The 15,106-nt window shown below is 52.6% G+C and overlaps 1 protein-coding gene across 3 annotated transcripts in view; it reads left to right on the top strand.

Moving 5' to 3' along the window:
- TTLL9 (tubulin tyrosine ligase like 9) overlaps positions 1 to 15,106 on the top strand; it is a 390,690-nt gene that overhangs the window by 135,538 nt on the left and 240,046 nt on the right. For all 3 annotated transcript variants that reach the window (XM_030211201.1, XM_030211200.1, XM_030211199.1), the window contains exons 3-4: positions 2,263 to 2,355; positions 4,240 to 4,351. In XM_030211201.1, the coding sequence (XP_030067061.1) occupies positions 2,263 to 2,355; positions 4,240 to 4,351 (205 nt within the window). The remainder of the gene's footprint in view (positions 1 to 2,262; positions 2,356 to 4,239; positions 4,352 to 15,106) is intronic.

The raw sequence follows: 15,106 nt of genomic DNA, 5'->3' as shown, positions 1-15,106 counted from the left end.
ATTATAGACTGGTGAGTCTGACGTCGGTACCGGGCAAAATGTTAGAGGCTATTATTAAGAATAAAATTACAGAGCTGATGAGACAAAGTCAGCACGGATTCAGTGAAGGGAAGTCTTGCCTCACCAATCTACTGCATTTTTTTGAGGGGGTGAACAAACATGTGGACAATGGGGAGCCGGTGGATATTGTGTATCTGGATTTTCAGAAGGCATTTGACAAAGTGCCTCATGAAAGACTCCAGAGGAAACTGGAGAGTCATGGGATCGGAGGTAGGGTATTACTATGGATTAAGAGCTGGTTGAAGGATAGGAAGCAGAGAGTAGGATTGAATGGTCAGTATTCTCAATGGAGAAGGGTAGTTAGTGGGGTCCCTCAGGGGTCTGTGCTTGGACCGCTGCTTTTTAACATATTTATTAATGACCTTGAGATGGGAGTAACTAGTGAGGTAATTATATTCGCAGATGATACAAAGTTATTCAGGGTCGTCAAGTCGCAGGAGGAGTGTGAAAGATTACAAGAGGACCTCGCGAGACTGGGGGATTGGGCGTCCAAGTGGCAGATGAAGTTCAATGTTGACAAGTGCAAAGTGATGCATGTGGGTAAGAGGAACCCGAATTACAGCTATGTCATGCAAGGTTCCGCGTTAGGAGTCACAGACCTAGAAAGGGATCTGGGAGTCATCGTTGATAAGACGTTGAAAACTTCTGCTCAGTGTGCTGCGGCGGCTAAGAAAGTGCACAGAATGTTGAGTATTATTAGGAAAGGGATGGAAAACAAACACGAGGATGTTATAATGCCGTTGTATCGCTCCATGGTGCGACTGCACCTCGAATATTGTGTCCAATTCTGGTCGCCGCATCTCAAAAAAGATATAAAAGAATTGGCGAAGGTGGAGAGAAGGGCGACGAAAATGATAAAAGGGATGGAACAACTTCCCTATGAGGAAAGGCTAAGACGGTTAGGGCTCTTCTGCTTGGAGAAAAGGCGGCTGAGGGGTGATATGATAGAAGTCTACAAGTAGAGCGGACAGATGTGAAGCGTTTGTTTACACTTTCAAATAATAATAGAACCAGGGGACACAAGATGAAGCTAGAATATGGTAGATTTAAAACAAATAGGAGAAAGTTTTCCTTTACCCAGCGTGTAGTTGGACTCTGGAACTCGTTTCTGGAGAATGTAGAGACAGCAGCTGGCCTTACGGAGTTTAAGGGGGGGTTTGGACAGATTCCTGAAGGAAAAGTTCATTGAACATTATTTTAAAAAATTGGGGGGGGGGGGGGGGGGGGGGGTTGCCGGGTTCTTGAAGCCTGGATTGGCTACTTTCAGAGACAGGATGCTGGGCTTGATGGACCCCTGGTCTTTCCCAGTATGGCGGTGCTTATGAGGGAGATTGTCCTTGGGTTTCCCCAAGACACGATGGACTCATTCAAAAGGGATCGGGTCCTGCTCAGCTCCTTCTACCAATAATTGACGGCACAATGTTGCACTATAACCGAGACATTCTCTGTATCTCCTCCCTCTGGCACCCCACGGAAAAGCAGGTTCTTTCCGTGCCCCAGTTCTCGATGTTGTCCACTTTATAAAGTAGCTGTTCATGCTGCTCAAAAAGCTGACTTACTCGATGCTGTGTCATAGCAAAATGCACCTCATGTTCCTCCGCCTTAGCTTCCAACTCTTCCACACAGTTACCTAAGTCCCGTAGGTCCACACTTAAGTTATCGATACACTCTACTATATCTTCCTGGGATGCCTTGATTTCCTCTTTAATCTTGATCAGGTAATGCCGTAGTCGCCAGGAGCACCCCAGTCTTGCTCCCTCATCTCCCAGCAAGCCTCCAACTGACAGGGCCGAGTCAGAATCCGATTCCAACACCAGGGCCGAGACAGCATGGTGACGAGGTGTTTTAGCAGAAGGCTGAGATGCACCCCTCTCTCCCTTCTTACCCGCCAAATTCTGGGACTTACTCATCGGGGAGGGATTCAGCAAGTTTGTGAGTACAAAAATGAGCTTTAACAAGCACGGATGAGTGGTGCCGGAGTGCGATGATAGTTGGAGTGGGAGGGAGCAAAGGAATCAACCTGCCATCTAGGTCAGTGACATCACTTCCTCTCCATATATAATTGATTTTGAAGTAGTTTTATGTTTGAGGTTACTAGAATCAAAATAAAGTCTTCGTCCAGTGTTAATGGTGCAGAAGAAGCATTCAAATTACAGGCTGTATCCAACTCCATTTTACTAAATTTTTGTGTCTTATCTTTAGGGAGCCCAGATCATGCATTCGATTCAAGTGTGCGCTAACGAACACCATCATGGATGTGCTTCGACAGAGACCAGGCTGGATGGAAGTGAAAGAGTAAGTCAATCTGCTTCTCACATGCATAACCTGCTCCTGCTGTACTTCCTAGCCTTGATCTAGTCATTTTTCCCCAGCCCTACCTCAGCCTCTGCTGTTGACCTAGTAGTGGCCTGTTGACCTAGCAGTGGCGTAGCCAGACCTGACATTTTTGGTGGGCCCAGAGCTAATATGGGTGGGCGTTATGTATATAGATATGAGTAGTGTTTCTTGGGATAATATGAAATAATGCCTTAGAATGCACTTGATAAGGATTTCTAAGTAGTCTGTCCAACAGCTGCCCTGCATCAACGTCAATGACATACAGTAGCTGGGCATCACCCCTTCCCTTCCCCCCCCCCCACATCCATCCCCATAGTCTGGCATCAAGCCCTTCCCTTCTCTACCCTACCCTATTCTACTCACCCCATCCGTCCCCGTAGCTTGACATCAGCTTTAACTTTCCCTTCCCTATCCCCCCATCCATCCCCGTAGCCAAGCATCAGCCCTTCCCTTCCCCACCATCCATTCCGTAGCTAATCATCAGCCCTACCCTACCCCCCCAGCCCTCCCTGTAGCCTAGAGTCAGCCATGTCCTACCCCTTAACCATCCCCCCATAGTCTGGCATCTCCACTCCCCCCCCCCCCCCCCCCACCGAAGCACACCAGCATTAAATATAAAACCTTTTGTTTTGTAATGTTCTGAGCACTGCAGAGCTCACCCCCACTTAGAAACCTGCCTACATTAAAAATAAAACTTTTCTTTTTGTTTTAACATGAATATTGCAGAAACCATCCCCACCAACATTAAATATAAAACATTTTTTTAATTTTAACCTGGGCACTGAGCCCACCCCCACCCAGAAAGAAAGCCACTAGAATTACATTAAATATACCTTTTTCCCCAAGGCAGTGAAGAGCCCACCCCTACCCATAAGCCCACCAGCATTACACATAATTAAAATTAAAACATTTGTTTTTACCTGGGTTTGAGTGTTGTTTCCAAAAAGACTACAGTTATGCACTATGCAGTCAGTGTGCAGCTGGAGCAGAGCTCTAACTGTGGTGGCTCCTGTACGTGTTTGTGGCTGTGGGGGAGTTCTGAGGCCTGGGGCTGAACTGAGAGGACCCAAATTCTTCAGTTGACACTCCAACAGGAAGACTGACCCAGCACATGTGCAGCGTATGCAGTGCGGGGCCCAAGGCGCTGGTGAGAGCAGCTGCAGAACACTCAGCCGAGCTGTGAGGGCGGCAGATTTTTCTATTGTTGTGCGCACTGCGGGGGGCACGGGGTAGCTGGGCAGCTGATGCTGGTTAGAGCAGCTGCAGAACACTAGGACAGCAACAGCGCTAGCAGCCGCATTGCAGCGTCAGTGATGATGAGCCAGTAAATTAATTGCTACCCTCTGAGCAGCAGGTCCACCTGTCCTGTTTCAACTTTCGAGCACAAGCAGACTATACTAACTTTACTCCTCAGTCCCAACTTTCTGGTCCCAGAATGAACTGGACCCGAGCACAGTAGGAAAACAATGCAGCTCTCCTAAAAAGTCCTACCTGTGTGTAAAAGATAGGACCTTTTAGGAGAGCTGCAAACAGGCTACCCTCAAGCTAGCATGCATGTGGCTGAGCACGGCTGAACTGAAAGGCTGTGCAGCTTAACTTGTGCCTAGAAGACTGGCACCGATTGATGGATGAGACAGACTGGGTGGGCCTCAGCCAAGATTGCGTGGGCCTGGGCTTACATATGCCCACCCGTAGCTACGCCCCTGTGACCTAGTCTGAATTGATTTTATTGTTTCTTCCTCCCTGTTTAGTTCACTTCTTACCCCATCCAAGTACAGTCTTGCTCTTCCTTGCTTCACTGTGGTTACATTGGGAGTCTCTTTTCTCTCTTTCTCCCCATAGTGAGGGTGAGTGGGACTTCTACTGGTGCGATGTGAGCTGGCTCAGAGAGAACTTTGATCATATCTACATGGATGAACATGTTCGCATTTGCCACTTTCGCAATCACTATGAGGTACCAGAAAGGTTTTGCTATGGAATAAATACAAATGTAGGATATCAGAAAGAATATTATCTATTTTATAACAAAAATATACCATATACCAGAAATTAGAACATTTTATTATGGGAAGAACAGTGGATCCGCTGCTTGTTTCTAGGATGGGCAGCATAGGATGTATTGTACTGTTTTGGGATCTTGCCAGGTGCTTGTGACCTGGATTGGCCACTGTTGGAAACAGAATGCTGGGCTTAACGGACCTTCAGTCTGTCCCAGTATGGCAACACTTATGTACTTACTAGTAAAAGAGGCCCGTTTCAGAGCAAATGAAACGGGCGCTAGCAAGGTTTTCGTCGCCAACACCCCCTCCCTCCCTGGCCAACCCCTTCGTTGTTCTGCCATTGCTCCACCCCCAACGTCATGACGTTTGACGCGAGGGCAGGGCCCGGAGCGATGTCCCACCCCCCTCCGCCTCCCTGCCTCCCTCCCTGCCAACCCGTTCGTTGTTCTGCCATTGCTCCGCCCTCGAGGGCGGGGCCCGGAGTGATTTTGGTGGCTTCACCACCACGAACCTTCGAACCTTTTTGAAGGAAGTCAGGGCTTGGCTTCACTGACGTCAGTGTCCTCAGAACGTTGAGGGTGAGTTTTATTTAGTAGGTATGTACTTATCTCTACCTAATCTGATTTTTTGGATGTAGTAGTCTGAGTTATTGGCAAAATTAAAGGATTATGCAGCATGTATGATGGAGTTAATCTATATTCTTTGATCAAAGGTCCATTTTCAATTTGCTGCTTAACAGCAAAGATAATCAGGTAGGTTCATGGCTGAAAGTTTTCCTAAATCTAGCCAGACAAAATTTGTTTGGCTATATTTAGGTGTGATTGAAGTTGAACATGTTATTTTTCACTAGTTGGTGAATGTATTGTGATCTAGTTTCTGGAATAGGGTAGCCTTTCATGTGGTTTTTAGTTTTTGTTAAGAACATGTGGAGGAATTACTTTTTATCTTTTGTAATTGAATCATGTGTTTTTGTTTTATTGATTGTTTGTTTGTTCAGATTGATATATCACATATCTGCAGTACTATCTATGTGGTTTATTTTATTATTTTTCTAGTAAAAAAGGCCCGTTTCGTAAACAAATGAAACGGGCGCTAGCAAGGCTATAGAGAGAGTGAGAGTGTGTATATGTATGTGTGTCTGTGTGTGTGTGACACAGAGAAAGTGTGTGTGTGTCTCTCTGTGTGAAATAGAGTGTGCACAGGTAGGGTGAAAATGAAGAGACAGCAGTGAAATTTTACATAGGACAGCTGAACCATTTGAGGCGTGTTTGTGTGTCTGTGTGAGAGAGTGTGTATATGTGTGTGGGTGCGTGTGTGTGTGAGATAGAGACAGTGTAAGTGTGTGTGTGTGCGTCTGTGTGAAAGAGAGTGTGAAAGGGTAGGGTCAAAATGAAGAGACAGCATTATAATTGTACATAGCACAGCACAAACATTTGAGGCAGTTATTGCCTTATCTCCCCTGCCGCCCCCTCCATACCCAACGATTCGTTCCTTGTCTTCCATCCCCTCTGTGTCCCGTGTGTGTATGTGTGTGAGAGAGAGAGGTGCTAGCAGTCCCTGTGATAGTGGCAACTTCAGTTGCTCATTATAGCCAGTTAAGAGTGAGAGTGTGTGTGTGTATGTGCTGGTTTTTTCCTTCCCTCATATGCCCTCCGTGTCTGTTGTTTGTGTGGAGAGCAGAGATCTATATGGTCCTTTTAGCATTGCTGTCTCGTAGCAACTGTGTGCTGCTGGTTTTCATTGTTCCGTGATGTCTTATGTCATGTTCCATCGCTTAGTAACGGGTTCGCGATGCGATTGGTTGAGTGTCATTGGTCCGCCCTCAACGTCATGACGTTTTACGTGGGGGGCGGGGCCAACACTCATGGGCGAATTCCTGGTTTCACCACCATGCATTTAGAAGGTTGGGACTTGTGGAGGCTTCAGAACGTTGGAGGTGCGTTTTATATAGAGAGATGTCTTATTGTATATGGTATTATTTGCTGTAATTTTTATTATGTAAGGTTTTGTGTTTGTAGTCTACTTTAAAAGCTTTGGGACAGGACAGGGTATAAGGCATACACAGGGATGGGACAGGACCGTATAATATTTGGGCAGATGCCTAGGGCCCAAATGTTCTTCTCCTTTTATCTCCATCCTGTGACCTCTTGTTCTAGAGTTTCATTTCAATTGAAAGAGGCACTGTGCCTGTGCATTTAAAGAACAGAGGCAGTGGCGTAGCAAGGGTGGGGCGGTGGGGGCGGTCTGCCCCGGGTGTCAGCGGGTGGGGGGTGCTCCGCTTCCGCTGCTCCCACCCTGTCCTGCCTTTAAAAAAAATTTGTGAAGTGCCAGAGTGGCAGGCATCGCCTCGCGTCTGCCCTGCTAGTAAAAATCTCCTCGACGTCGTCGGGCCTTCCCACACTGTGTCCCACCCTCCTCTGAGGTAACTTCCTATTACCACGAGGGCGGGCGGGACTCAGTGTGGGAAGGCCCGACAACGTCGAGGAGATTTTTACTAGCAGGGCAGACGCGAGGCGCTGCCTGCCACTCCGGCGCTTTGCAAATTTTTTTTTTAAGGCAGTGAGGGTGGTGGCAGGAGCTGGTAGGTGGGTCAAGTCGGGGGGGGGGGGACTCAGATGGGAGAAGGATGTGGGGTGGGGGTTCTCAGATGGGGGAAGGGGGTAGGGAGTGGGTTCTCGGATGGTTGAAGGGGATGGGTTGGGGACTGGGTTTGGGGAGGGGAAGGGGTTCTCGGATGGGAGAAGGGGATGGGTGGGGTAGGGAGGGGACTGGGGTTCTTGGATGGGAGAAGGGGACTGGGGTGGGGGGGTTCTCGGAGGGGAGAAGGGGACTGGGGCGGGGAGGGGGTTCTTGGATGGGAGAAGGGGTGGGGAGGGGGTTCTCGGATGGTTGAAGGGGACTGGGGAGGGAGTTCTCGGATGGGAGAAGGGGACGGGTGGGGAGGGGACTGGGGTTCTTGGATGGGAGAAGGGGACTGGGGTGGGGAGGGGGTTCTCAGATGGGAGAAGGGGACTGGGGTGGGGAGGCGAGGGGGTTCTCGAATGGGAGAAGGAGGGGAGGGGCTCTCAGATGGGAGAAGGGGACTGGGGTTGGGGACTGGGTTTGGGGAGGGGAGGAGGTTCTCGGATGGGAGAAGGGGACGGGTGGGGTGGGGAGGGGACTGGGGTTCTCCGAGGACAAGCAGGCTGCTTGTTCTCACGACTGGGTGACGTCCGCGGCAGCCCCCACCAACCGGAAAAAAGCTTCGCGGGACGGTCGGCACGCAGGACACACCCACCGCGCATGTGCGGCCGTCTTCCCGCCCGTGCGCGACCGCTCCCGCCAGTTCCTTTTTTTCCGCGCCTGGAGAGAGTCGTGCCTGTGCCGCTCTCTCTGTTTCAGCCCCGGAAAAACCGTCGCATTTACGCGAACTTCTCTTTTTCTTTTATATTTATTTAATTGCCGCGCGCTCCATTTTTTCCTTTCTAAAAAAAAAAAAAAAAAAAAAAAGGAGCACGCGCTCCCATTTTCCCTCGCTTCCAGCGGGGACGTTGCGTTGCGGCCTAGTGGCCGCACGGTCGTTTTCATTTTCGAGGTGTGATTTCCGCCACCATCGACGACTTTAATTTCGCCGACGCGATTTTTCCGTCGATGTCCTCGAAGGTCCCGAGTGGATTTAAAAAGTGTGGTCGGTGCGGCCGGCCCATCTCGCAGACCGACACTCACGCTTGGTGCCTCCAGTGCCTCGGGCCGGAGCACAATTTCAAGTCGTGTCCCCTGTGTCTCGGTCTCCGGAAACGGACTCAGGTTGCGAGGCAAGTTCAACGGGACCGTATTTTTGGAACTTGCGCCGGCCCCTCGACGTCGACCTCGACGGCATCGGTATCGACGCCCGGTCCTTCGGTACCGATATCGATGCCCGAGACATCGGCACCGATGGCATCGACCCCAGGAGAACAGGTCCCGTCGGCCCGCCGGTCCTCCGGTGAGGGTAGAGGTGAGAGGCCGCGTGGGCAGTCGGCCCCGGTCACTCCCTCAGCCCATGGCCCATGGGACCGAACCCTGTCTGACCCGGTTCCTCGAGACCGAGGGGGATCCTCATCCTCCTCCTCCATGCCTCCCGGCGCCGGTGACGGGCATCGGAAGAAGGATAAGAAGCGCCGTCACCGGTCGCCCTCGATGCACATCGGAGAGGAGTCGACGCCGAAGCGTCTCCATCGAGAGGAGAGGTCCCCGTCGGTGATAGAGGTGCCGACGCAACAGGGTCCCGGCACCTCGGTGCCGTCTCCTGGCTCCCACCAGATTCGGGCACCGACACGCCTACCGGCCCCATCGCCTTTCCCGGCAGCGGGCCTGGACGAGTGCCTCAGAGCCATCCTTCCGGGGATCCTGGAAGGGCTGATGCGCCAGGCTGTGCCGGCGCCGGGGGTGCTTGCGCCCTCGGCGCCGATGACTGTGGCGCCGGCGAGCTCTAGCCCTGCGCCGGGGCCGTCGACACCGCCGCCGCTTGCGGTGCCGGTCTCGACCGCCACGCAGGTGGAGTCCCCGTCGACGTCGATGGAGGGAGCTCCGTCCCCGCCGGCGCGGGAGTCCGCCGCTCGACGACACCCAGACCCTGGTGCCTCGACGTCGAGCCGGGCCCGGTTTAGGACTCAGCTACATGAGCTTATGTCCGACACCGAGGATGAGGACTCGTGGGGGGAAGAGGAGGACCCTAGATATTTCTCCTCAGAGGAGTCTACGGGCCTTCCCTCGGACCCCACGCCTTCACCGGAGAGGAAACTCTCGCCCCCCGAGAGTCTCTCCTTTGCCTCCTTTGTGCGGGATATGTCTATTAGCATTCCCTTTCCCGTGGTCTCTGTGGAAGAGCCGAGGGCCGAGATGCTCGAGGTCCTCGACTATCCATCACCACCTAGAGAGTCCTCCATGGTGCCGCTGCACAATGTCCTTAAGGAGACGCTGCTTCGGAACTGGGTGCGACCTTTAACTAACCCCACCATTCCCAAGAAAGCAGAGTCCCAGTACAGGATCCACTCTGACCCAGAGCTAATGCGGCCACAATTGCCCCATGACTCGGCGGTCGTGGATTCTGCTCTCAAGAGGGCACGGAGTTCGAGGGATACCGCCTCGGCGCCCCCGGGGCGAGAGTCTCGCACTCTGGACTCGTTTGGGAGGAAGGCCTACCAATCCTCCATGCTCGTGACCCGCATCCAGTCATACCTGCTCTATATGAGCATCCACATGCGGACCTATGTGCAACAACTGGCGGACCTGGTCGAGAAGCTCCCGCCGGAGCAGTCCAGGCCTTATCAGGAGGTGGTCAGGCAGCTGAAGGCGTGCAGAAAGTTCCTGTCCAGGGGTATCTATGACACCTGTGACGTGGCATCTCGTGCTGCGGCCCAAGGTATAGTGATGCGCAGGCTCTCATGGCTGCGTGCCTCTGACCTGGACAACCGCACCCAGCAGAGACTGGCCGACGTCCCTTGCCGGGGGGATAACATTTTTGGCGAGAAGGTCGAGCAGATGGTGGACCAACTGCATCAGCGGGAAACCGCTCTCGACAAGCTCTCCCACCGGGCGCCTTCAGCATCCACCTCCACAGGTGGACGTTTTTCCCGGGCCCGGCAGGCTGCACCCTATTCTTTTGCGAAGCGTAGGTACAACCAGCCGGCCCGAAGGCCTCGTCAGGCACAGGGACAGCCCCAGCGCGCTCGTTCTCGTCAACAGCGTGCGCCTAAGCAGCCCCCTGCGCCTCCACAGCAAAAGCCAGGGACGGGCTTTTGACTGGATCCACGGGAACATAGCCGCCCTACAAGTGTCCGTACCGGACGATCTGCCGGTCGGAGGGAGGTTAAAATTTTTTCACCAAAGGTGGCCTCTCATAACCTCCGACCAGTGGGTTCTCCAAATAGTGCGGTGCGGATACGCCCTGAATTTGGCCTCCCTGCCACCAAATTGTCCTCCGGGAGCTCAGTCTTTCAGCTCCCATCACAAGCAGGTACTTGCAGAGGAACTCTCCGCCCTTCTCAGCGCCAATGCGGTCGAGCCCGTACCACCCGGGCAGGAAGGGCAGGGATTCTATTCCAGGTACTTCCTTGTGGAAAAGAAAACAGGGGGGATGCGTCCCATCCTAGACCTGAGAGGCCTGAACAAATTCCTGGTCAAAGAAAAGTTCAGGATGCTTTCCTTGGGCACCCTTCTGCCAATGATTCAGAAAAACGATTGGCTATGTTCCCTGGATTTAAAGGACGCATATACTCACATACCGATACTGCCAGCTCACAGACAGTATCTCAGATTCCGCCTGGGCGCACGGCACTTTTAGTATTGTGTGCTGCCCTTTGGGCTCGCCTCTGCCCCACGAGTGTTCACCAAGTGCCTCGTGGTGGTAGCGGCCTACCTACGCAAGCTGGGAGTGCACGTGTTCCCGTATCTCGACGATTGGCTGGTCAAGAACACCTCGGAGGCAGGAGCCCTCCGGTCCATGCAGTGCACTATTCAACTTCTGGAGCTGCTGGGGTTTGTGATAAATTACCCAAAGTCCCATCTCCAGCCAGCCCAGTCTCTGGAATTCATAGGAGCTCTGCTGAATACCCAGACGGCTCAGGCCTACCTTCCCGAAGCGAGGGCCACCAATCTCCTGGCCCTGGCTTCGCAGACCAGAGCGTCTCAGCGGATCACAGCTCGGCAGATGTTGAGACTTCTGGGTCATATGGCCTCCACAGTTCATGTGACTCCCATGGCTCGTCTTCACATGAGATCTGCTCAATGGACCCTAGCTTCCCAGTGGTTCCAAGCCACCGGGAATCTAGAAGATGTCATCCGTCTCTCCACCAGTTGCCGCACTTCACTGCTCTGGTGGACCATCCGGACCAATTTGACACTGGGACGTCCATTTCAAATTCCGCAGCCCACGAAAGTGCTGACGACGGATGCCTCTCGCCTGGGGTGGGGAGCTCATGTCGATGGGCTTCACACTCAGGGTCTGTGGTCCCTCCAGGAAAAGGATCTGCAGATCAACCTCCTGGAGCTCCGAGCGATCTGGAACGCACTGAAGGCTTTCAGAGATCGGCTGTCCTGCCAAATTATCCAAATTCGGACAGACAATCAGGTTGCAATGTATTACGTCAACAAGCAGGGGGGCACCGGATCTCGCCCCCTGTGTCAGGAGGCCGTCGGGATGTGGCGTTGGGCGTGTCGGTTCGGCATGCTCCTCCAAGCCACGTACCTGGCAGGCGTAAACAACAGTCTGGCCGACAGACTGAGCAGAGTCATGCAACCGCACGAGTGGTCGCTCCATGCCAGAGTGGTACGCAAGATCTTCCGAGAGTGGGGCACCCCCTCGGTGGACCTTTTCGCCTCTCAGACCAACCACAAGCTGCCTCTGTTCTGTTCCAGACTTCAGGCACACGGCAGGCTAGCGTCGGACGCCTTTCTCCTCCATTGGGGGACCGGCCTCCTGTATGCTTATCCTCCCCTACCTTTGGTGGGGAAGACCTTACTGAAGCTCAAGCAGGACCCGCGGCACCATGATTCTGATAGCGCCCTTTGGCCCCGTCAGATCTGGTTCCCTCTTCTTCTGGAGTTGTCCTCCGAGGAACCGTGGAGATTGGAGTGTTTTCCGACTCTCATCTCGCAGAACGACGGAGCGTTGCTGCACCCCAACCTTCAGTCCCTGGCTCTCACGGCCTGGATGTTGAGGGCGTAGACTTCACTGCGTTGGGTCTGTCTGAGGGTGTCTCCCGGGTCTTGCTTGCCTCTAGGAAGGATTCCACTAAAAAGAGTTACTTTTTTAAGTGGAGGAGGTTTGTCGTGTGGTGTGAGAGCAAGGCCCTAGAACCTCGTTCTTGCCCTGCACAGAACCTGCTTGAATACCTTCTGCACTTATCAGAGTCTGGCCTCAAGACCAACTCAGTAAGGAATCACCTTAGTGCGATTAGTGCTTACCATTATCGTGTGGAAGGTAAAGCCATCTCTGGAGAGCCTTTAGTCGTTCGATTCATGAGAGGCTTGCTTTTGTCAAAGCCCCCTATCAAGCCTCCTACTGTGTCATGGGATCTCAACGTCGTCCTCACCCAGCTGATGAAACCTCCTTTTGAGCCACTGAATACCTGCCATCTGAAGTACTTGACCTGGAAGGTCATTTTCTTGGTGGCAGTTACTTCCGCTCGTAGGGTCAGTGAGCTTCAAGCCCTAGTAGCTCATGCTCCATATACCAAATTTCATCACAACAGAGTAGTGCTCCGCACCTACCCAAAGTTCCTGCCGAAGGTGGTGTCGGAGTTCCATCTTAACCAGTCAATTGTCTTGCCAACATTCTTCCCCAGGCCGCATACCCGCCCTGCTGAACGTCAGTTGCACACATTGGACTGCAAGAGAGCATTGGCCTTCTACTTGGAGCGGACACAGCCCAACAGACAGTCCGCCCAATTGTTTATTTCTTTCGACCCTAACAGGCTAGGGGTCGCTGTCGGGAAACGCACCATCTCCAATTGGCTAGCAGATTGCATTTCCTTCACTTACGCCCAGGCTGGGCTGGCTCTTGAGGGTCATGTCACGGCTCATAGTGTTAGAGCCATGGCAGCGTCAGTGGCCCACCTGAAGTCAGCCACTATTGAAGAAATTTGCAAAGCTGCGACGTGGTCATCTATCCACACATTCACATCACATTACTGCCTCCAGCAGGATACCCGACGCGACAGTCGGTTCGGGCAGTCGGTGCTGCAGAATCTGTTTGGGGTGTAAATCCAACTCCACCCTCCAGGACCCGAATTTATTCTGGTCAGGCTGCACTCTCAGTTAGTTGTTCTTCGTAGGTCAATTTCTGTTGTACCCTCGTCGTTGCGAGGTTCAATTGACCTGGGTTATTGTTTTGAGTGAGCCTGAGAGCTAGGGATACCCCAGTCGTGAGAACAAGCAGCCTGCTTGTCCTCGGAGAAAGTGAATGATACATACCTGTAGCAGGTGTTCTCCGAGGACAGCAGGCTGATTGTTCTCACCTACCCTCCCTCCTCCCCTTTGGAGTTGTGTGTTTCATCTTTTGCTAGTCATTCAACTGGCGGGAGCGGTCGCGCACGGGCGGGAAGACGGCCGCGCATGCGCGGTGGGCGTGTCCTGCGTGCCGACCGTCCCGCGAAGCTTTTTTCCGGTTGGTGGGGGCTGCCGCGGACGTCACCCAGTCGTGAGAACAATCAGCCTGCTGTCCTCGGAGAACACCTGCTACAGGTATGTATCATTCACTTTCTTGGATGGGAGAAGGGGACTAGGGTGGGGAGGGGGTTCTCGGAGGGGAGAAGGGGACTGGGGTGGGAAGGGGGTTCTTGGATGGGAGAAGAGGTGGGGAGGGGGTTCTCGATGGTTGAAGGGGACTGGGGAGGGGGTTCTCGGATGGGAGAAGGGGACGGGTGGGGTGGGAGGGGACTGGGGTTCTTGGATGGGAGAAGGGGACTGGGGTGGGGAGGGGGGTTCTCAGATGGGAGAAGGGGACTGGGGGGGGGAGGCGAGGGGGTTCTCAAATGGGAGAAGGAGGGGAGGGGCTCTCAGATGGGAGAAGGGGGCTGGAACTGGGGTCTGAGAAGGGGCCATATGGGAAAATGGGGGCCATACCTGGGGCTGGTGGGAAAATGGGGCATGCATGGGTCAGGTGGGAGAATGGGTTATGGGGCTGAAAAGGGGGGCCCTAATATAAGGCATGTGGATGAAGGGGGCTGGAACTGGGGGCTGAAAAGGAGGGTAGGTGGGATAAGGAGGCTAGTACTGGGACTGGAGGCTGAGAAAGGGCAGGGGCTGAAACTGTGGGGACTGGGGGGCTGAAAAGGAGACAGGGAGAAGTGGCTGGGGCTGAAGCTTGGGACTGGTGAGAGAAAAGGGCTGGGGTTGAAACTGGGGCTGAAAAGGGGACAGGGAGAAGTGGCTGGGGGCTGAAGCTCGGGACTGGTGGGAGAAAAGGGCTGGGGCTGAAACGGGGGACTGGTGGGATAGTGGGGCTGGAACTGGGGGCTGAAAAAAAGGGGCAGAGGGCAGATCCTGGATGGAAGGGGGGCAGACCTTGGATGGATGGGAGAGGGAGGGCAAATGGTGGATTGAAGGGGCAGAGAGAAAGGGCAGACAGTGGATGGAAGGGATAGAAAGGGCAGACAGTGAATGGAAGGGGGAGAGAAAGAGGGTAGACAGGGGCAGATGGTGGATGGAAGGGGCAGAGATAGAGGCAGATGTGGATGGAGGGACAGGGAGACATGGCAGACATTGGATGGAGGGAACAGCAGAGAGGCAGACACTGGATGGCAGAGAGAGACCGAAGACAGATGCTGGATGGAAGGAAGACAGTGAAAAGAAGATGAGGAAAGCAGAAACCAGAGACAACAAACTGTAAATAAAATATATATTTTTATTTTTTTTGCTTTAGGATAAAGTAGTATTGTAGCTGTGTTAATAAATTTAATACATTTTGGCTAACTTTCGGAGAACAAAACCCCCTTCCTCAGGTCAGGATAGGATACTGTAACAGTACTATACTGTATTGACCTGAGGAAGGATGTTTTGGCCTCTGAAAGCTAAATGTATTAGTCCAATAAAATGGTATTATTTTATTTTCTATTTGGTTTTATTTCTATTTGTTGATTAGTAAAGTGGTGATTGGTATTCATTAGTTTTTTTTCAAATTTACATCTGCTGTCTTTATATTTTGCACAGTACCTAAGGGACATTTTCTGTTTCTGTGGTGTTGCATT

This window comes from Microcaecilia unicolor, chromosome 8 (genome assembly GCF_901765095.1).
Source record: "Microcaecilia unicolor chromosome 8, aMicUni1.1, whole genome shotgun sequence".
In the NCBI taxonomy this organism is placed as follows: Eukaryota; Metazoa; Chordata; class Amphibia; order Gymnophiona; family Siphonopidae; genus Microcaecilia; species Microcaecilia unicolor.
This window is presented reverse-complemented; position numbering and strand designations above follow the sequence as displayed.